The 22,897-nt window shown below is 49.3% G+C and overlaps 1 protein-coding gene across 4 annotated transcripts in view; it reads right to left on the bottom strand.

Annotated features, from left to right (window-relative positions):
- Pdk1 (Phosphoinositide-dependent kinase 1) overlaps window positions 1-22,897 on the bottom strand; it is a 420,953-nt gene that overhangs the window by 251,525 nt on the left and 146,531 nt on the right. For 2 of the 4 annotated variants that reach the window (XM_076905028.1, XM_076905029.1), the window contains one exon: window positions 11,789-11,827. The exons of the other annotated variants lie outside the window; for them this stretch is intronic. In XM_076905028.1, coding sequence (XP_076761143.1) covers window positions 11,789-11,827 — 39 coding nt within the window. The remainder of the gene's footprint in view (window positions 1-11,788; window positions 11,828-22,897) is intronic. 4 annotated transcript variants of the gene reach the window in all.

Raw genomic sequence — 22,897 nt, 5'->3', positions numbered from 1 at the left:
TATGACGAGGCGTGCCTATCTTACGCGGTGCACGCAGGCTCGTTTATATTTCGCGACTGCCGTCCCCTGGTCGAAATGAACGTCCGGAGACGGTGAACAGACTCGAAGACGTTCCTCTGCCCCTTTCCGGGAATTTCGCCGTGCTTCCTTCGTCCCTCGATGCGACACGGTTTCCTCGTTTCTTTCGTCCCAAAAACTCGAGCAATCGAAACCTGGAATTAAATTCTTCGGATGACGATTGAGTGATAGAAAAATTTGAGAAAACGGAGAAACTGGAAGCGGTAGAAAAATATTACTGTTAGTTGGGGTAAAGACGTTTGAACACGATGCAATAAAATTATAATGTCCGTAGAAAGAGAAGTAAATATGCGACTTTAAGTCCCAAAATTTTTCAGAAGTTGACTTCCTATTACAAGTCTATTGCCAGTGCGAATCTCTTTCAACCATTGTCAGATTAGTAAAAGAAGGATCGTGGGTAATGTATGATGATGAATCCAAAGTTACAGTACTGAACTCTACATGCCTAATTCTTTAAAACTAAACTAGCCTATGGCCCTTGATGTCCCTTCTTCCTTGGGCTGTTCGGAGGAAAACAGACGTAAATTATACGAAAGGTCCTCGAGATCCTTGTATCTCGAACAAAAATGAAAACCAGTGGCTCGAACAGGGTTAAACACCCCGTAAGAATCATTTCTCACTGTAATCATAACCTTATCTATACACATCTGCCAATTAATTCACGCGGTCGATCCATCTGCCTCTCGGATGCACGTGTCCCCATTAAACTCGCCTCCTTTAAGTGCCTCGACTTAACCGTGGGAACGCTCGTTTTCTCCGGGCAACCAGGGACGGCGAGAAGCATCTGCCTTCGAAAGCGACTTACGATTGGAATAACCGCGAGACGGCGGAGGGAAGGAACGACAACTCGATACGCAAGTTCAACAAGATTGCTTGACCCGGGAGCCGGCGTGGAGACGGTCACATGCTCGTGATTCAACCACGGGAGCTGACCGCTCGACCGATCGAAATTAATTCCATTTGCGGGGGGTGCAATGGCGCCAGGAAACAAATAGAGGCCCTGAAACGGATCGACGGATCGGTGCCAGGAACGGTGCTAGGCAGAACGACGATTCTCCGTCTGCTGTTTCTCTCGACGTTAACCCTAATTTTCCGTTGCTCCGTGTGTCCACGTGTGTACCATTAAATGAAACGCGTGACAACGACGACGAAACGATTAGTTCCTACGCAAGGAGTAGAAATTAGATAAGAAGCAAATGAGTGAAGAAAGTATACACCAAAGGTGACAGTATCGACGTCGAAAAGCCTTGGTCGCGACACGAGCTAGCGAATTGAGCGTTTGAGTGGCGTCCTAACGATGAAATCACGAGAAACATAACAACATCCGTGGCCTCTAAGTGACAATGATTTGCCTCGTGACTCTCCCGCTTGGATCCCCGTTCCTTCCTTCGCGACGACCGACCCGCCACGTGACCCGCGTTCTTCCATCGGGCAAATTGTTTCTGGAGGACGACAGAATTTTCTGCTCGCTCGCCTCGAGCCGATCGCGAGCGTATCCAAGAGGGGACGCGGGCTTTCGAGGATGGTAATTCGAAAGGCGGCGCGTTTCTCGAGCCGTAACACGGTCAACGGGGGGGTGAGCGCGCCGCGTCGCGTCGTTTCCGTATTCCGGTGAGAGGCTGCGAGTTGTCTCGCAGTCAAAGTACACCGGTCGGTTTTGGCGGGCTTTGGACCGCGACCCGTTCAAAGAAATTCAAATCGAGTTAAAATTAGCAAGGCAAAGCCACGTAGACGGGGGCTGGCTCCCTTCTGATCTTCAATATTCCGGTTATAATATCGGTTTCTACTCGTCGACTGTCTAGCTGATCGTCCTTTCTCGCGAAATTCACGAATGCCACGAAGATACCCCCTCGACACTCTGGGTGACGCGAGCGATACTTTGTACGCCTCCATGGGAATTTCAGAGGAAGATCAAAGCACTTTTACTCGAATATTGTCATTATCATTACGTAATATCTATCCGTCTCACTCTTGTTCGCGTCCTTGCATCACGCGATACGTTCTTTTGTTGCACTTTTCAATATTCTTCTCCACGGAGTTAGAAAAAGATGCGTTTCCGTTATTTGTTTCAGTCTGACGTTTTAAAATACTTAAATACATTTTAACGTATGTTTATCAAACAGTTCCTGTTTATTTCAATATGAATTATCGTGAAATAGCGGTAACTGAGTTCGCTTCGCGACAGAGGATAATTGGTTCGTTCGTTCGCCACCCATTCGTCCTCAATAAACGGAACCCAGACTACTACCGGCTGGCGTGCTTACAGATTAATTGGCGATCTCATTCGAACGTGTTTACTCGCGAGACGTTTCGTAATGATATCTTTGATCGCCACTCTTCCTGCGCATCTGCCCTCGTGTAACGAACTCCGATAGCGGGCGATTTTCAATGACTCTCGAGGAAACTCGCCAGCGCGTAATACCTTACGCTGTTACGCTGTTTCACTTCTCGTCGACGCGCACGGATCCTCTGACCTCGCGCCGTTTCGTACGATTCTCGAATCGCGATTAATTTAGATAGCATCGCGCGACGAATCGAAATCTACTGTGTCGCGTGGGAACATTTCCCACGATACTCGGGGATATTTACAAAATCCTTCACGGTCACTCCGTATTTTCTCGAGAGGATCACAAACAGACGGAGGATGTCGTTGTTTCATCGAATTCCATCAAGGTCCGCGCGATACTCAAACCGGCAAAGGGCAAAGGGGCTCGCTTTTTCCGCGATCGGCACCGTTCGCGAGCTGTGAAAATTGATCAGAGCCAGATCGGGAGGGCCTTCGAGTGGGCCGCTTGCGCAACGGAGGGGGTTGGAAATCAATTTTAATCATTGTAATGCTCACGGCGGCCGATTCGTGGGCCGAGTCGTCAACGTTATTGCGAGCGAACAGTCGAAAAGTAATTAAACCGTGCCGCATGGCTCGCGTGGCCGACGAAAAGTGGCCTGCATCAAGGTCCACCGTTAACTTTACCAGCCGGAGCGTGGCATTATGTAATTAACCGGTCGGCCATTATACGAAAATTCATCAACAAATTGCCCGTGATCGGGGCTATCATTGAGCACCGGCCCGCTGCTCAAGTACTAAGAGCAAATTGCGGTTACTCTCGCTAATTGAAGTCCCGCTCGTACGAGCGGTGCACAGCTTCGCTATAAATAGGCGTCCGTTTCACTCTCTCTCTCTCTCTTTCAACCCTTACGTAGGTATCGCGCGCAGCATCCCCCTCTCGGTGTTTCGTAGTCGCGCACACGTGAACGCGCGACCTGCACACGTGGTCCAAGGGTGGGCGCGTATCTGACGTCACTGGTATCGCTACCTGGATTCGCGAGCTCTCAATCGGTCGATGCTAATGGACTCCGTCAAAGGCACCGCTAATTCGGTTTCGATCGCGCGCACGGCCGATTTTACGCGTCGCTTTGTCACCGTCCATACGGTGCTATCCGCTCATCGGATGGATAGAAACGCGCCGCTCTAACGCGAGGATTCGATCACGCGGGATGGTCTTTCTCGTCCATTGTTCATTCGGTTCAGTTGGATCGCCAGGGTAAATGGTATCGTTGCCGATCGCGTTAGCGAATGTTAGAACGGACAGTTTGAAGCGGGAATTCGGGGTAGTTCGCGTGGTTTTTAGCGTTAATTGTTCGCGGAATTGTCGCGCGTATTATGAGAGGAAAAAACGATTGCAACCTTCGACGAACGAGAAGAGCGAGCTTGAATTTACCGCTGCGCCAGCAAATTTCCCGTATCCACCAATCGCCATTTTTCCAGTCACGCGCAGCTATTGTACGCAATTAAATTCGTCGAAAGCCGGGTAGAAGGCCGAAGTAGGAAGCGGGAAAAAGGAAAAAGAAGAAAAACGTGCGCGACGCGACACGTGTCCGGTGGTTCCATAAAAATTCAAAGTCCAATCTCGGGGAACGAGTCCGTGAAACGGCGTGAAGGGGCGTGCAGAGGCCGCTGGTGGAATTAGACAGGGCCAATCGACACGTGGACGACGGGGGTGAATATTTCAGAAAGCGGCACCGTGACGATCCCGCGACAACGAGCACACGTACGTGCCTCGTGCGCGCCTCGCGGGGATGGCGGATCGATTGTCCTTGCCTCTCAAGGCTGCGCGTCGAGGGGGTGGGTTCAAATAGAATTTATAGCGCGCGTTTCTGACATATTAATAGAACAGGGCTACGCGAGGCTCTCGAGCTGCCGATCCAATTGCCGGCGCGTGTGCCGACGGATCTGTTCCGCGACGTAGTTGCGAGCGTCGCGTGCACCAGGCGCGTCGGTTTCAGCTTGGTAACTCGCGTTTTCCACGTGTCTCCTCGGCTCCCTCTTTCAATTACTTCCAATTGTGTTTCGTCCACGGAGATAAATTCTATCCCGTGTGGCTTGATCGGTTGCCATTTTACAGCTACGACAAGGACTTTTCCAACTTCTAATTGGTCCCGTACGTTGTTCGGTGATTCGAACCGGTATATTCGACGTTATAGCGTATCCTCTCGAATTTCGATTCGCGAAAACACTGGAAGAGCAGATTGAACGGAGGCACAGCGATGTTGGCTCTAACAATCCCCATAGGAAGCTGAACGACTGTCTACGTTAATGAATTCCGGGCAACAAGCACACACACACACTCACACATCGCGTGAAATCTCTCGGGACAACTCCAAATATTTCCTTAATACTGTACCACGTGAATCTTCTCTACAGTATGATCGTACCTCTGCGAATCAGTGCAGTTTATGCTCAGAGACGCGAGTCCCCCAAAATGGCGGACGAGGGATACCTATTCACGGTTTTACTACTCTCGTCAGGCCAAGGAATGAATTTTCTGCCAATAAAATCGCGCGAAACATGCTGCGTGAGTTCCGTTCAGATCTCAGACCTGCACCAAACTCTTGCTCGTATAATGGTACAGGTAATTTGTGCCCCGTATACCATAGATTCGTCTAAATTACTCGCTACGAAAGAACTTTCTTCTGTAGACGTAACAGCCATCTTAAATAGGCAAGTGTTTACGCGACGTTTCAAAGTAATAATCACAGAAACGTCCACGTTAAATGTGCTATCGGATGACAAAAGCAATTCTCAGTCTCTCAAACTCTGCGCGATACTAAGGCGTTACGAGAAACGTGTTCCAATTTAAACGGACAGTTACTCAGCTGGCCGTGAATACAAAACAACCAAAGTGTTAACGCAAAGCAAGAGGCAGGACGAATTATAAATACTGTGCCATGAACTTTCGTACAGTAGCAACAACGTACGAGTCCTCGTGTATAAGTACGTTGGTGTCCATATTGTTCTACGCATGGCTTAGATTACTCGCTTCTCTACGACACTGTGCCTCCGTCAACGTTTTTAAACGCGTCCTCCCGCTCACGTGGATACCGCCATCATCTCGTGCACTTCGCACAGTCCATCGAACGAGCCTTGCATTACCATTCGACTTCGACGATCGTCTCGTTCACAAATTCCTCAATTATATCGCGACTCTAGAAACAATCGCGAGGCGTGCATCCCCTTTACGCGAAGAGGCGATCGTTGTTCGACTTCTTTCTCGTCCTGAAAACGCGAACGACCATGTCGAGCGAGTATAATCGAGTAACATCGAGCTACGCTCCAACGAACCATATTTTTCTCGCAATTTTCCGACCAATCAATGTCCACGAATCGCTAGACGACGGTGTTTGCGCTCCAACTCGAAATTACCCCCGGTACCAGTCGCGGAGATCTCCGCCGCGGCGTTTGATCGTTCAATATTGTACTTTCGAGCGGTATTTGACCACCGCGGCCGCGCAATATAAACATTCGCTCTGTATCTGGCGGACGTCTAAATTATTCCAAGCTATTTGTCGTCGCAGCCAACGAAGAACGGCTGGATGTATTCAGCGAATCTGTGCTCGCACCTCCTCCTTCTCGTCCACGTTCCACCGTGCCGTCGTTTCATTTCTCGGCTACGATCTGCGGCAACTGAACGACCATAGGCTACGCTCCTTTAGGCTACGTTTCTACCATATTAACCGCGTCGAACAACGACGTTGGGTTGTCTCGCGAAACGAAGAAGTATCCTCCGCTTCGTCTGGACAATCGCGAGAAGATCACGGTAAAATTGCAAAACTGTAGCGGATCCACCTTGTACGGGGTCAAGTATTTGCGTCGCGAATCTGCAATGCAGAGAACGGAGCAGAAATGAATCGCAAAGGACGAGTTCTGTATGACGATCTATAAACCTCCGTGAACAGTCTCCGCAGAATCTCTCTTCGAGATTACTGCTACACGTTGATAACAGCACCGTTAACAGAACAATTAGCTAGCGTCAGCGATCCACGGTGTCGCATTCCCTACATTTACGTGCACGCGAAACTACGAGAACTAATATAATAATCTCCAATGAAAAGTGGAACAAGTCACAGAGGTATTCGCTAATCCAGCGATCATTAGAATTCGTCGAGCTCGAGTCTCGCAGCAGGACCGAACGATTAACGCTCGTTTCGAGCGTCGACGATCGTATCGTAACAGTCATCAACCTTTCGGGGTAGTCACCGCGACAGCCGATAACACCGGCGATCCCACGATCGAGTTTCGACAATTACACGTGGAAAGTTTCACGAGCGTGTTTCATACGGTTCTAATAACGGGCATTAAAGCGACGTATCGCGCGAGCCTTCTCTGACGAGGGTGGCGGCGGCGGCGGCGGTGGGTTACGGCCGGGGGTGGGCAATAATTGCGCGAGCAACCCACGGAATTAGATTACCCCCGTGCCGGCAGGAAATCACGCCGCGTTTAATGGCGGCGATGAAATAAAGAAAGCCACTCGCGGCGGGGCCATTTTCATGCATTACGCGCCCGGCTACGATGCATTATTATACATTATGACGCATTACGACGCGTTACGCCGCGGTTATGTCAACCGACTCCGCCGCCAAGTCTTCCCATGAATTATGGATGCGGGAACTTCGGCGTGGCCTCGATTGGAAACAGTCCGGAGCAGGCTTGACGAGCTACGAGGTATTCCTTTCCCGTAGGAAGACCGTGGAAGGCGATCGCGAGGAAAACTTCTTCGCAGGTGGAGCCACGGGGCTTTGCAGCGGACAGGAACGAACGAGGGATGCTCGCGCAAATATAGATCCGAACGATCTCACTTGTTGGATCGCTGCGTTCGTTTTTTTTTCGCTCGCTTCGACGCGATTCCTCTGACATTCGATATTTTCGATACGAGTCTCTGTATAAAGTAGACCATCCTATCCAAGTTTCCTTTTTTAACATTTCGATTTGAAATTTTTGTACATTTTCATGTAAAAACGCGAATGTGGGTTAGGTCAGTGGGTCGTGCAACAACTGTGCTCGGAAGAGAACTGATCCAGTGTTATCAATTCTACACTTGTGCATGGAAAACCTGGAACCTCGTCGATCACGATTGTGAAAGGAAAGTTCGTGTAATACCGAAAATGCACGCCCGTAGAACCGAGATGTTCTACGTAACGAAAACAGATCCATAATAGTAATAGCTAAGTATGAGCTTTCCAGCAAGCTCATTCTACGGCAACAACACCCGCGCCAAGTCTGTTTGCGCGCAGTCGAACCTCGTTCTACGCGTCTACGGTGCAGACATCCATTATCGACCGGTGCCCGAATCACGCTATGCACTTAGAGCCCTGACAGAGGATCAGCCGATGAAAAGTGAAACAAATGCATGCGTTCTCGCTGCGACCCAGGCGTCAGTCAATGCGCGTCGTCCTACGTGTCGAACGTGCGACACGGTTGATCCAATCGCCCAACAATAACAATATAATCACTCACGATAGAGTTCACATCCAATTCCCATTCCAACTTAGAAAGAAAAACTGAGAAAAGTAGAATTAAAAAAACACTTGGTCAGCGCTTAAACGTTCCTCGAGAGGGACATGGCGATGCACGCGGTTCCCCACCGGAAATGGTGTCTGAAGGCTGACGGCGGCGCACAGACTTCGCGTGCCCCGAGGTGGAGGCTCAGAGGCAGTTCCATTTCGCTGTTCTATCCCCCTCGAGCAAGGAATAGATCTCTGACGGCGCTTCGAATCGCGTTACGGTGTCTGATCGTATTTACAAGGTCTCTCGACCCCGCTCGGACGCAATTAAATCGGCGACTCTTCTCGCCGCGGAGGAATTACACGCGTTGATGGCCTCGACGCGGTCGCGGCTAGATTGGAGAACGTTCCGGATCGGGGATTCGCCGGGTGCCGCTCTTCATCGATACGAGCGAACGTGCCCCGGCTGTTACCGCTGGGAATGTTGCGAGGAACAGCGGGAGATGCGATCACGAGGCAACCCCTGCTGGTAGATTGGCCAGGTGTCTTCAGGTGTGCCCTCGCCATCGACTCGCGGGCAGAATTCGAACTTTTTTCGCGCGCAGGTGAAAGAGAAGAGACGCGGCTACGAGCGCTCGGGAGTTTGTCGAGTCGATTCGTTGGGAATAGTCGAAGTTAGCGGTTTATGTCTCTGCCGCGAGGGGTTCGTTTGGCGCCCTGGCTCGTAAATCTTCGATTCTTGGCGAGCATCGAACACTTCCACGGGAAGACTATCGCCTGGACTCCGAACGAGCGAAATTTTCAACGGCAATCAGATCGCATTCACATTCACGACCCCCAATCCGCGCGAACCAATCATCGCGAGGGTTTCTCCTTCGGTGACGAAGAGCGTTGAACGCCCGTTCGTGACGAGTCGCGACGATCGGGCGCGGGGGCTCGTCGATAGTTTCGAAGAATCGAGAACGGCCAGGGCGCGGTAATTACAGCCAATTAGCGCGGCTGATTCAGCGATGATTTTAAGGAACGATCCTACAATTAATCGCTAATTACCTAGACGGATAACTTTAATCAACGGACGGCCCTCGTGTAATTGACAGCGATGGCACGCGTGCGATTTCTCGAACGGCCGAATTTGTCGGAACAAAATGTTGCACGCGAGTTCAGAGCGGTGTTATTCGTGCAGCAGGATGAAGGAATGAAAGGATGCGCAAAAGAAAAAAAAAAAAAAAAGAAAAGATCGCTACGATTCTGCGAACGAAAGAGTTCTCGAGGGGGTTGCGAACGGCGTGGCCGTGCGGCAGGGCAATTAATTAACAATTTACACGTAATCGCGACGATTGTCAGGCATTAATGGAAACGCGCGCCCCGTGAAGGCAATATCGCCACGGGACTTCGACGTGGCGGGCCGTCACGGTCCGCGGCCGGATCGTTACATTAATTTAGGGCTAGCGCTCATTAAAACTTAACGATAGCGCTCGTTATCCTCGCCCGATAACGACGCACGCACCGATTATCATTCACCGATTATGTCGTGCAGCGTTTTGTTTCGCCTTCGTTACCGTGGCCCAAAGCGAGGGGCAATTATTACGGGGCTCCGTTGCATCCAACCGTTCACCCTCCGCCTCCTCTCGAGCCCCCTCGCGGGCCACGATGCTGCCCTTGTCGATCGTCGGGACCACGGGTGCGCGCCGCGCCGCGTTGCAGTCCTTGAGGAACCGCCGCTCGTGGAATATGAAATTCTGATCCTTACAGGATACCCTCGAGGTGAAACAGGCGGGACTGATAATTATACAATCATCACACGCAACGATCTACGCTCGTGGAATACCTAATTCTTTCTTGAACGCGATTTGAACAGGAAGGACGTCGCGATAACTGGATAACACGGAGATCCCCTGTTAGGCTGATAATAAATACCACGTCTGACGAAAGAGCCGAGGTGTTTGCCCGGCTCGCGAACCAGAAAGTAATCTTCGCGATCGAGGCGGGAGAGAAAGTTGGAGAACGTGACCGACATGCTACAATAGAATTCAATTTTAGGCGATAATATGTTTCATTAAATAAGGGCAAGAAAATTTCCACCAAACGTTAGATTAGTCGTCAGCTTGTCTCTGAGGCATGGAAGCTGATCGTCCTTTGATTCGCTTGAAAAATTCGTCTCAACGATCGCTAAGGTTTTCAATACTATCATCAACAAGTGTACACCCTAGACGATAATATGTTTCATTAAATAAGGGCAAGAAAATTGCCACCAAACGTTAGATTAGTCGTCAGCTTATCTCTAAGGTATGGAAGCTGATCGTCCTTTGATTCGCTCGACAAATTCGTCTCGACGATCGTTAAGGTTTTCAACACTATCATCCTCAAGTGTACACCCTTGATCGCTCAGTCAGAACGTAACCGTTTGACGGAGAGAACCGTTTCACGCGAGGAATCGTCAGGGTATGGAAATGGCCAACCGTGGACGCGATCGATCTTGTTCGCCAGCGTGCGCGCGAGTAAAGGAGCATCGGTCATTCCCGATTCGTCAGAATTCCTTCCGCGAGCCGCGGTGACGAACAAGTTCCATTATTCGAAAGTAGAGTGGAAGAGAAGCGACGAAGGAGCCGGGTTGAAAGTTCTCCAGGACTTCGCCGAAGATTATCACGTCCTCTGCTTCAACCCCCGTCCCTTAGTTGCGCGCAGCTCATCTTGCATTCTACGAGGATTAAAGCTGACGGCATTCCCGGGTTTAATAAGTGTCGCCCGAATGACGTGAATTAGTCCAATATGTCTGAAGCCCCCGGTAGCAACAATTCAGGCCTGCTGCATCGCGTAATTAAAATTACTCCGGCCGTCATACTTTACGTCAGGCCCGCGTTATCTGCAGGAAGGGTTAAAGGGGGTGCGGGCTGCTGTCGCGTCGTCCCTGCAGTAATTGAACGCGCGTTGCCAGAGCCACGTTTCCCGCGGAGGATGCACTCGCCGAAAATCGACCGGGATGCAAAGTGTCCAACGACTGTAATCAGGTTCGATGGCTATTCTGCGTCCCTCCGCGTCGTGTCTCGCGATCTTCGTGTTATCTGCGAGGCGTTGCGATCGATGTGGTCGCGATTAAGAATCCTTGGCACGTTTAAAACGTGAGATTACTCGTATCGGTTCATCCTCGATAGAATTTGCCTTTTAAACGTGGCTCAATTATTTTTCTGGTCGTTACCTCTCCTAATTCGGTTGGCGTCAAAAGGAAAAAGTTGCTGAATTTATCCAATAGAATCGAACGAGCATCGTTCGACCCTTCCATTAAAGAGGGCAGAAACGCAACGCTTCCCGCCTCTTCGCGAACCCATCAGCACCCTCGCCTCGGAGAGCGGCGCTCTTAGGGGTTGGCCTAGTTTCGGCGTCGATGCACTGGTAATTGCATTCGGTGCACGAGTCCTCGTGTCGAGATAGAACGCGGTCGGATATTTAATAGAAATCGGGGGAACCGCGATACCCCGGAAGTGGAAACGGACAAAGTGGCTCCTCTGCGACTTTGCGTTCTGCAAACCCTACTTTACATCGTCAATTATCTTTATTTCGTCGCAGACGATTTTATCATATGCTCGTAGCCAGTCAATCTTGCAAGCTGTTTCTCTGCATCGTGGCGAACGTTATGCCACGTGTGTCGTGCAGGACAATTTCGTTAGCTTCAGCTTTTGCGTTCAATTGAGATAATCACATTCTTAGATATTATTCCACGTATCACGTTAGGAGTTTTAAAAGATGGTATTGCAATGCTTCATGTGGAATCTGATCGATTTGGTACATTTCTAATCGATGCGTAATGTGTGCCCTCTGTTTTTATATTTTCTTCTTAGAGGAAATGGAAACTCGAGATATTTAACGTGTAAACTCATACCTCGAAACGTCACGAAAGAGAGATTTTCGCAATGGAGGATTGTTGGTTGCGTACCTTGACTGGCGACTCCTCGGGCGCTTCGCATTCCTCCAGCTGAAAAAAATTGACAAAGACTAGGTTAATTGGTGTTGCCAGAAGGGTGGGGTGTGCAGTTAAATGTAGCGTCCGGTTACGAACGAATTCACGACGCGTTCGCTGTTTTTTCACGCGGTCAACAGTTTTATCATCGACCAGGAAAAAGGTCACTGCGTCGGACAATTGAATGGACGAGTGACCTCGAGAAACGGAAACGACGCGTTCTTATGGTCTTAAAATCGTACAACCTTTGATCCAACCGAAATTGGAACTTAACGAAACCATGCTTTTCTACGCTGATCGCCTATCGAAACGCGAGGAATGTGCCACGTTGTCAGTAATAGTGTGCATACCAATGATAAATGAAGAAAAAAGGATCAGTTTAAGGTTAGAAAAATAGTAATAGTCATCGCAGAAGATTAAAAATGAAATGAGGCAACAACTCTTGTAATCATTTATTAAACCACGTGTCGTTATCCCAATTAACTCTAACGGTCTACAAAACTTGCTAATTCCCCAATTTACGACATTCAGCTGTTCTCACAGATCTTCCGCCATCCTCTGAATCGAGAACTCTATCGAGCATCAATCTTATTGCGAGGCACGCAGCCTTGAAATTACATCAGGCTAAAAAGGAGTTACATTAGTTCCCCTAGCGATTCTCCTTGTTCGAGTGGTCCGTTCATTTTCTGGCTGATCGCAGAAACAATCCGGCGGGACCGAGCGAAAAAGGGAAGGAAGAGACAGAGGCGCGGCTTGGGCAGGCGAAAAAAACGCGCGCGAAGCGCTATTTCCCGACGACGATAGAATTTGACGAGCGTGAATTCCCGACGTGGTCAACGGCGGTCACGCGCGGACGCGAGGAAGAATTCGTTTTCTCGGAACTTCCTGCGTGGCCGCGGCGCCAGCGTGCAACGGCCCTGGCCATTGGCGCGTGGCGGTGCTAATGAACTTCTGACTGGCGTTTCGCGCGGTACACGTGGCACCCCGTGTTGCACCGGCGTAATCGCGACATCCGCCAGGGAAATTCGACGCCGATCGCGACGTTGGACGGTCGAAACGAGCGTCGGTTTGTCGTTAACCTCGCCGGCTGCATTCTTGCGCGCGTCACGCCGCGGCATTCCTCGTGGGAACGCCCTCGAAGCGTGTTCGCGTGAGATTTCAATGGAGAAGCTTACTCGCTGGTCACGTGGCGATTTCTTTAAATTGGACTTAAACGGCGAATTAAAAGGATTTGCGATATAAAACGTGTCGTTCGGAGAAATAGTAGTCGCGCGCTTGAAAAATGATTGGTCGTCATCGTAGCTTACCAAGCGGCCATTGCTTGTTAATATTAAATAGCGCGAGCTTGCTTAAGTATGGCGTAAACGATGGATCTTTGAATAAAGCATAATATATCGCGTCGAGTACTCATCGAAGTCGATCGAGCTCGAACAACACACGGAAAGAAACGTTCTTGTAAATAAGTTCGCCAATTTTTTTTCTGACAGGCTGACAAATGCTACGTAACTGTAAGAAATGCAGCGTCGTTATCTTCGAAAGGATTGTTGAGATTAATTAAGAGACCCGGATAGGGAATATTATCTTGTAAAGAAGCTTACTGCTACAGGAATTTTAAAAGGATCGTTTAAAACGTAAATGATTCGAATCTAAGCGCACGTAACAACCTAAGTGCCTTGCGCGACGCTTCGGATGGCGTCGTTGGACCGCAAGGTCAATTGAAATTCAAAAAAGTGGCTGATTTTATGGAAGATCAAGAAACAAATTGCCTTACGATTAATCCTTGATCTGATAATAAGCGATCGCCTCTTGAGACCTGATTACTTCCTACGTTACACGGTGAATTATGTTGCGATTCGATGAGCTCGAAGACGACGGAACAAGTCCCGCAAAATGTGTTACTTCCGCTTAATCACTCGACTTAACTCTCGAAGAAAAAAGAGAACAAATTAAAGGCGAGAGGAATTGAAAAAGGAAGAAGGCAAAAAGGAAAGAATGAAAAGACGTTTTATTCGACGGATCCACGTATCCGTGACGGGCGCAACGAGCAACAGTCAGATCGCAGACGATCTCTGTTAATTCTACATGGAGGATGCTTAAAAGGGGGCACTCGAAATCGGTCGACGGATCTCCGCCTCTCTTCTTCCATCCCTTTCCTTTCTTTTTTTTTTTTTTTTAAATTAATGAAAGCACTGACGTGCACGAATCAAAGGGGCCGCGGTCGAAGCTGAAACGCTCACGACGGGACGTTAATTTGGATCCATATCTCGCGGCAACACTTTTATTATAACGTAAACGCGAACGCTCGACCGTGCGCGATGTGGACCCGCTCGAACACGAAATTCGTTCGTTCCTTCGATAAAAGACGAGGTAAATTCGAATTTTCTCGAGGCGTCGTCGATTAGACCGTTGCGAGTCCCCGACGAGGCTGTCGTTAAACGCGCAACCGACGCAACGCTATGGGGGAATGACCCCGGGACTCCTGCTGGACGTGGAATCGCTCGAAATTGTCAGGTGGTTCGAGGCGAGGCGAAGTAATCGCGCAAAAAGGGTTTTGATGTACTGCGATACCATTCGATAGAGAAACAAGTGTACCGTATCATTTCGATCGTTAAACAGTTTCATACAGGATATGTACGAAGAAGAACACGTACTCGGTACGTATATACATTCAATTTTTATCTGCAGACACAAATAGAACTTCGAACCAGAGACTTTATTGCAAACAACTTTAAAAGACCAAACTTCGTCCGTTCCAGCATATTAGCCACTTGGTCAGTTTGGAGTCGGACGTTGCTCATGCGTTTCATCTCTGGAACTGTCACGCACTCTTAAATTACACCTACGCTCAGCTGAGTCAGATCGACCCGAGTCTTATTGGTTCTCGACAAGGTCGTACAATCGATACGAATTCTCAGCAACTGTAATTTCAATCGCGCGACGAGTGTGGCTCGTGGAAAACCAATGACGAGCCAGGCTGCGTCATTCTGATAGAAAATCAGGCCAAATAGGAAAAGATTCGTACGAAGTACAAGAGGGGACGGTCAGCGATTAGAAAAAAACAATCGCTCGATCAAGTCGAATTTAAAGGGATTGGCTGGCGCGCACATCGATCTCGGTTCGGTTAGCAGCTGTGGCCAGCCGGCGGTAATTAATCAGCGAGCGCGGTGCACACCGGTAATTAGAGGTACCGATCGACGGGGCAATTAATACGCCTCTTAACCGCGATCGGCGATCGATCATCGAAATGTTATTCGCCGCGCGGCCGCAAGTAGAAGAAGACCGCCATATCGCATACCGAGCGTAACGGTATCGCGAATTAACGCGAATTAAGAAGACGGAGCATGAGAAGAGGAGGAGGAGAAAGAAGAAGAGGAGGAAGAAGAAGAAGAAGAAGAAGAAGAAGAAGAAGAAGAAGAAGCCATCGAGCGATTCTCTCGCCGCGGTGATTTATCGGTCGCATACGCGGGTACGCGATGGCAATAATTTCGCGGTAATATTCCCGATGATCCATGGCCGGGACGTGAGTCTCGCGGGCGAGCAACCACGACAGCCACGGAGATTTCTCGCCCCGTGTGCCGCGCGACACGCTTGAGAATGTGTAAGAAGGAAATTGAATATCCCGTCGATGAATAATGCCAACTATTTATGCGTGGTTGGACGCGCGAACTGGTTTCCTCACTGGCGACTCGTTTTTTCTTTTTTGTTTCGATTAAAGCAGTTTATACATTAAACAGTAGTTTGTACATTAAATTAATCATTCTACTTTTTCTCTTTTTATCGAAAGTAATTATGCGTATGACATTCGTTGAACCCAGCGTAGCGTTGCTCTTGATCCGACACAGTGCTCTGGGAATTAACTAAGAACGTCTTCAGCAATAACGGGGGTGGATGAAAAACTGACGGGTGGTTCAAAGCGAGTCGAATGGGATGGAGCAACCATCATTTTAAGAGGTAGAGAAGATTTGTATCTGATCGATGTTAACGTGACGATTTCCGTAGAATTCAGACGAGATCTCTTTGCAAGATTATGGAGAACGCGTCGATGGTTCACCCCTGACGGTCGCCATCGTCGTGACATTCACCGATTCATCGTCGCGTACATCCGTTGCAGAAATAATTCATTTCAATCTTCGGAATACAGAAGCTTTTACCTCGCCGCGAACTTTAGTTGCAGTCATTTTGGACGAATGACTGGTTAATTTAGAGAGAGTGAGAGTGAGAAAGAGAGAGAGAGAGAGAGAGAGAAAGTGGGACGGAGGGAGGAATTCCTTGGCTCGACGAACGACTTCCGAATGCTTTCACTTTTTCTCGCCTCCTTTTCTTTCCTCGTTCCTTCTTATTTTGGTTCCCCGAGTGGAGATTCTTTCGACGCCAAAGAGACGCAGCACCGGAAGCACACCGCAGCAAATTATGGGGGATGTGAGCGACACGAACGAAACGGATGCGGAATGCAACCGGTTTTACTTCGATTAACTCCTTCAAAGACAGTTGCACGTGTGCGCGTTAAGTCCTCGAATAAATTCCGGTTATTCCCAACGAAATGGATTGGAATTTTAATGAAAACTCCGCGAAATAGGAGGGCGGTTATGAGTCGAAATCGATTAAACGTCGGAAAAATTCATTTCGAAACGTACGAACAGTTCCGAATAGAAAGCACGTCCGCAAGTAGAGCGCGTACCGCCGACATCGGCACAGAGCGCCCCAGCTTCCGGTGGCGTCGAATCCACCTATCAAGGAAAATTAAGCACTTCCCTTCGACCCGTACGAGAGAAAGATCAGAAAATTCCATCGATTCTGAAACCGATCGACCGATAAATTTCGCAAATTCTTCCGCGTCCGCCACAAAAGACCATTGTCCCTCTGTATTTATCCTCCCCCACTGGTGGCTACCGCCATAGCTGGAAAGTCGAGGGGACAGACCGGAGCCTCGTTTGTTTCCTACAAAAAAAAAAGGAAAAAAATAACGGAAGCTGCCGTTGAACGCGCGAGAGGAAGCGCCGAAACGTCTTTATCGTGTCTTCCCTCTTATCCCGACTGCCTCCCGTCCCCACCCCCGGCCACCCTTCCCGATCGTCCGCGTCTTCTTATTCCTCGCTCTTCCTGCCACGTTCCTCCGGCTGCTTCCTCTCTCTCTCTCTCCCTCCTTCCTCTCTCTCTGCGTCTGGTTCGCTCGCGCCTGAATTCTTTCGGAGTTCAAAAACCTCGACGCGCGTGCGGCTTCCTCCGGAATGGCCGCGTGAACTGCCAATTACGAGGAAGGAAGGAAAAAGAAGGAGAGTGCGAGAGAGAGAGAGAGAGAGAGGGAGAGGATGCAGCGTTGCAGCTGCGGCTCTCTCGTTACGGCAATTTCGCGCGATAAGTTCGCGGCGAAAGAGAACGCGCGAAAACGCTCGACGATCGTCCGACCGCGAGGAATTCGAACGGCACGCGGCCGTTTAATCGCAGCCATCCGATGGCTCCTCGCTGCTTCCTGTTTCGCGGCTACCGTCATCCGTTCTAATTGTAACGGGGGGCAGTTTTCTTGCGACTGTCAAATATATCTCAAATTCGCGAGTAGCTTCCCGCGATTAAACTAACAGAAGTGTCTGATTATTATAAGCTTGTCGTTCAGAGTACAAAGATGGCGTACCCTCCATCTGGCGCTGTCTACTGCGCGACGCTGGGAAGACGTCTGGCGGCTTTGCACAAAGGCGAGAGGAGCATCCGCGTCTGCAATATTCCGAGACAGCTGCAACATTGTTTCGAGGCGCGTACGATCGATACCGCTGCACGATAGGATTCGTGCATGCTATCGATAATGAGAATGCGCGTAGATGAAAGTATAATCGATTTCGTAAAGGCTATGTGCATTCCATCTGACAGTAATGCTGAGCCCATGTATCGATAATAGAATTGTCGAGTCGAACGTTGCTGAAATCGTTGTCGTGAAAAGGGGTGGCAAGTGGCACTTGCGAAAGTAGGCATCCCAGATATAGGATTCATGTATTCGCGAACGCAGAGGAGCTTTTAGTTAGTTAAAATTTAATAATACCAGAGATCTCACCTGACAAACCAGTGTCTATTTATTTCTCGTCGTTCCAGTTTCAATTTAGCTGTTCAACGTAGCCTGCATAATTCAAGCAGCCAAAGTGAATCGACGAAAACGCGTATCGATCGCTCGCTACTCCAATGCTGTAGTAGTTCTAATAAAAATTGCACTGCGTCATTCCACAACCCGATTCCTTCTACAGATCTTAAAAGATTCACGCCACAGCTCAATGAACGATCTATAATTACCAAAATCGTACGATCACTCGCGAACGAGCCATCTTGAGACATCGTTGTCGTTGAGAAAGCTGTGAAAATTAACCCTCGACCCTACTCAAGCAAATTCTCCGATTTTCTCCTTGAAAAGTATCAAAGATAGAGTTGCGAGGGATGGCGAGAGATTACGCCGCCATTTTGGTGCACAGCCCCGATCGCGCTGGATCTTGGAAACTCGTTCGTAGAAAAACAATCGGAGTAAGACATTCGAGAGGTCTCGATATAAAACGTGCCAGCTGATCTGATGGTTACACCCTGTAGGAACGCGGCGGTCGCGCGCGCAATATTTCTCCCCGACCCAAATGTCAATCGGTGAAAAGGACGGGGTATCGAGCGCGTCGCAGTTATGCACTACGTCAATCAATCGGATCGGAATAAAACCGTAACCAGCGTACCATCAGAGCCACTCTGTGACGTTCGAGAGGCGATTGATAGATACGCTGAATTATTTATCGGCCCGGAATTATCGCGACTACGCCGCGTTGAATTATTATGCCGTCAGATGCGCCTTGTCAAGCATCGATCTCGTGCTAGTTCCCAACTTGGTCCATTCGCGATACCCTCGAGAGATCCTCGCGATTATTCTTAGAGCGACTGTAAAAAGAGGTCGGCGAGGGATGCTCGAATCGATCGGACGTGGTACAATCCTGACGATGACAACCAGATACGGAGTTCAATCCTGCGTTAGCTACTATGTACTGTACGAGAGAGTAGAAATTCAGTAACGAAATTTATTGCTAATATGTAAAGCACGCGTCGAAGCTATTGGTACCGCTTTACTCGCTCGATGGTCTGACTATGAACAGCGTAATCCACTGCGCCGTCTACTGTGCAGCACCAGACATAAACCCCTGCAATTTGGCGCATCTCTTAACCGGAGAACGCTGATTCGTTCGAAAATTGCAACTCGCCAAGGAAAACGGAAACGACTCGCTGTGTGGAGCAGTTTTAAGAACGCGAGAAGATGTTAAAACGCGGTAAGCACAGCGGGGCAAATGAATTCGTAGTTCGCAGCATGCAAAGGACCGACGGCTGACAGAGAAGCGGGAAGATTTATTAGATCATTAAGAAGGCGCTAGGCGTTAAGCGTTGCGCGTGTGCCCGGCGAGTTTCGCGGCTCCCCTGGAAAATGTACAATTAGCGAAAGACCGCGAGCCATTTTGCCGGAGATTTATGAATCGCTATCGATCGGCCCTCGCGACTCGTGCCACACGAGTTAACGATCACTGCCGCGGCGTGCCTCGTAAATGATTGTTCCTCGAACGCCACCGCGTGCGCCTTAACGCGCGCCAGTGGAGCAATTAGCTGGTAAGAGTGATCGATCCGATGGTTTTATCGCGGGACGCGTACGAGGCGGTCGCGATGAGTCCTTGAACCGACGATGCAAACTCGCAACGGCGAGGAAAATCGAAGAAAATCGAGGCGAAGCGTGGTTAAAAACGCGCGTACGTATCACGCTTGCAAACTTGTCCTCGCGACGTCGCGAGCGTATCTCGAGACGCGACGATAAGGGACGCGAAGGCTGGCGAACGGAGAAAATAGGTGTATTTAATTGGAAGCTGGAGGACGGAGGATGGTAGAGGATGATCCACGCCCGAGAGATCGGCGAAAGAGGAGGAAGAGCGTTTATCGAGGTTCTGGAAAGGACGTTGAAACGTTAAAGGGAGGAAAAGCCATCTTTTTCCATCCTCGAGAATGATCATCCTCGCGGAAAGCGAACCAACTAAATCCTGGAGTGTTCCCATGCACGAAGGAAAGCCGTAGACTTCCCTCGGCGCTCGAGAGCAAGATTCAGAATGGAAAAAGAAGGAAAAAAAAAGAAAAGAACATCAGGTAAGCGGAATAGAGTAAGTATTTTAAATGGGGATGCGAAAGACGATAAGCGACGTTTAAAAGTCGGGGACGAAGATTTATTCGCAGCATCGACGTCGGGCACGCGGAAAGGAAAATCCACTTTTGCCTGGTGCACGGGAAATCCCCCCGTATCGCCGGGAATCAGCCGGGGGAATATCGCCAGAGTCCGCGTACGAACAAGGATCAGACGTAAGTAGGAAATAAAGGGAAAACGCGAAGAAAACCGAGGGGAGGGGGGTAGGGACGGTGGATACACGTGTCCTTCGAGCGTGGATACGTGTTTGAAAGCAATCCTCGAACGTTCTCTTATTCTGCCCCCCCCCCCCCCCCCCCCCTCCTACGGCAGACGTCTCGAGTGCTCGACAAAGGAACAACCTTCTCGACGGTGGACCGGACTCGCGATTAATAACGGGCAAATAAGAGGAAAAAGGACCGCCTAGCTCCGAGCTAGATGCTGACATATTGCTTCGGTCTGGTTGATTTCAACGTTTCAATGTGGCCTGTTTATCCGTTCCTCTAATATTACCTAGCAAATAGGATACTGAAAGGAATGAATTGATTAACGCTCGCTCGTGAAAGCAGTTCTTGGAAAAATTGCTCGATATTGATAAAAATCCTAAACATCGTACACACAATTAACTCTCTCGATGTAATTAACTATCGACAAATGACAAGTCACAAAATTACTAATCGAAAATCGCGTTTCGCAATCATTTCTCCACCCAATGGCGCATCGTCGTTAACCCTGTCAACAACTCCTCGCAACATCCCCTTATTTGTCCGTCCAGCTCTTACGTAAATCCGTCCGTAAACTAGGAATAAGCTTTCGTTCGTTGAATCGGCCCAGCCGTACGCGAATACCCGTCGCCGTGAAAAACAGGAATTAGACGCGTTCTGGAAAAGAGAACGAGACGCAGAAGGGGGGTGGAAAAAGCAGAGGGGCAGACAGAAGGAAGCCACGCGGTAAGCCCGATCTATTCGAAAGGCAGCTCGCGAACGTGTCTCCATGCTCGACGGACGTAGGTTCGAGGAGCTGGTTCGAAGGGTGGCCGAGACAGAGAAGAAGAAGAAGAAGAAGAAGAAGAAAGGGGGTAGACGAGGGTGGAGAAAGGGGTGGTCGAGGAGAGGGGATGATAGACTCGGTTCTCGAAGCAGTTACCGATACGATGGCCGATGCGGCGGAATGGGAGACAGTTTTTTTCATTTTTATCGGAAGAAAAGAGTGGTTCCAAGGCTGTAATGGAGTCCAGGCACGTATCCGTCGTGCACACGCCAGCAGAGCCCGCGGCTTTTCCAGCTAACCACCACCGCCAACCGACCTCGACCCCATCCTCTGCTGCTCTTGGTCTTTCGAACCTTCCCTTCCAAGCCACGCTGCAGCTTGACAGACCGCCGTTAGATTCCCTTTATTTCGTATATCGGCATCCTTCTTCCACGAATCGCCTATTCTCGTATGCATCGCGAGAAGAAAATGTGCCCCGCCCAGCCGCTTTTCTTCTCTTCCACGCTGAGACGGATCGAAAGAAAAAATATGCTTGCCAAGTGTAAATTTCAAGCTTCTCCCTCAAGAGTACAGATAAGAAGGGTGTAACGGAGACTGCGGTGTCTCGTAGAGCGATCAAATTGTTCTCTAATAGGTTTCCTCGACGGAGAACCTTTAATTCGTCCAATTTCGTCGCGAGAACGGCAAGTTCTTAGCCAGTAATGCCGGCCACTAATTAACGCGTCTTGATTACCATTGTTTCAACGAATTAGTTGGAACGTCGCGCCCTGAAAAGTTTCAATTATTACGCCGTGGCTAGGGAACTTTACTTCGGTGGAAGCGGTTCCCGTCGAGTTAATTATTTAAATTTTCGTTTCGACTGGACAAGGCACGATGTAACAGCGTTGTTAACCACTCGGGAATTTAATGCCGTTACACTGGATGCTTCTGTTAACCCTAGACAACTAACCATTCGTCTAACAGACTACCGATCCCCGTTTCACTCTTGCGAATTCAAGATTCCCATTGCGCATCTCATTAACTATCCGCCAAGATTGCGAACGTCTCTCTCAAGCCACGCTGCTTCGTCTCGAAACAAACAGAGGAAATACAAAAAGTATACACGTGACAAGGTAAACACTGATTCAAGCTTAATTATCCGGAGTTAATGATTGTTTCGCGGGAAAAGGGGTGAACGAAAATCAGCGGATCGGTCGATGAATCGCCGTGAGAGAACGAGACAAAGGGATACGGTAGAATACGGGAGCCGATTTTCATCGGCGAAGATGGGAAAAAATGGAGGCAGGACGCGGCCGCGGGAGTGGTTATCGTGCGCGAGGTCGCGTTTGAAAACATGAATGGGAATGCACGAGCGCTGGCCTGAATAGCAGAAGGAACCCGCTATCTCCGCCAGCCTCTGTGCCTGTGTCGCGTGACAAAAATATTCGCGTTTCACGGGGACCGCGCTTTTTTAATTAGCCGCCCTTTCAAATAGTACGCGAGCCCCGCGTGCTACACGGTTACGACTGATAATTCCCTGCGATCTTCCCCTCGAGTCACACACGAGTCCACCGATTATCAGCGGTTCTCTAACGAGTTGAATTCATTTATGGAAGCAATTAGTTCTCGAGCGGCACAGGAAGACCGTAAATAAACAGACGAAGTTTAACGTGAAAATCTTCACGACCGGGGCCGATATATGTATCTGGGCGGTCGAATGAATTATTGGTGAATGGGGTAAAGAAGGAAAAGTAACGTGTCAGGGGCTAACGTCGGCTTATCCGTGGACTGGATCGTGGCTACGCTCGCCATAATAAGTGTCAAACGCACGGTGATTACGTGATGTACAACCGGCAGCCCTGGCTATATCGTTGCGCCGTTGCGCCCCGTCTAATTACCGGATCGCTGCCACGAAGGAACAATGCGAAGGAATTTAATCTGGCACC

This window comes from Xylocopa sonorina, chromosome 11 (assembly GCF_050948175.1).
Source record: "Xylocopa sonorina isolate GNS202 chromosome 11, iyXylSono1_principal, whole genome shotgun sequence".
NCBI lineage: Eukaryota > Metazoa > Arthropoda > Insecta > Hymenoptera > Apidae > Xylocopa > Xylocopa sonorina.
The sequence above is the reverse complement of the archived record's forward strand: the minus strand, read 5'-3'. Positions and strand labels throughout refer to the sequence as shown.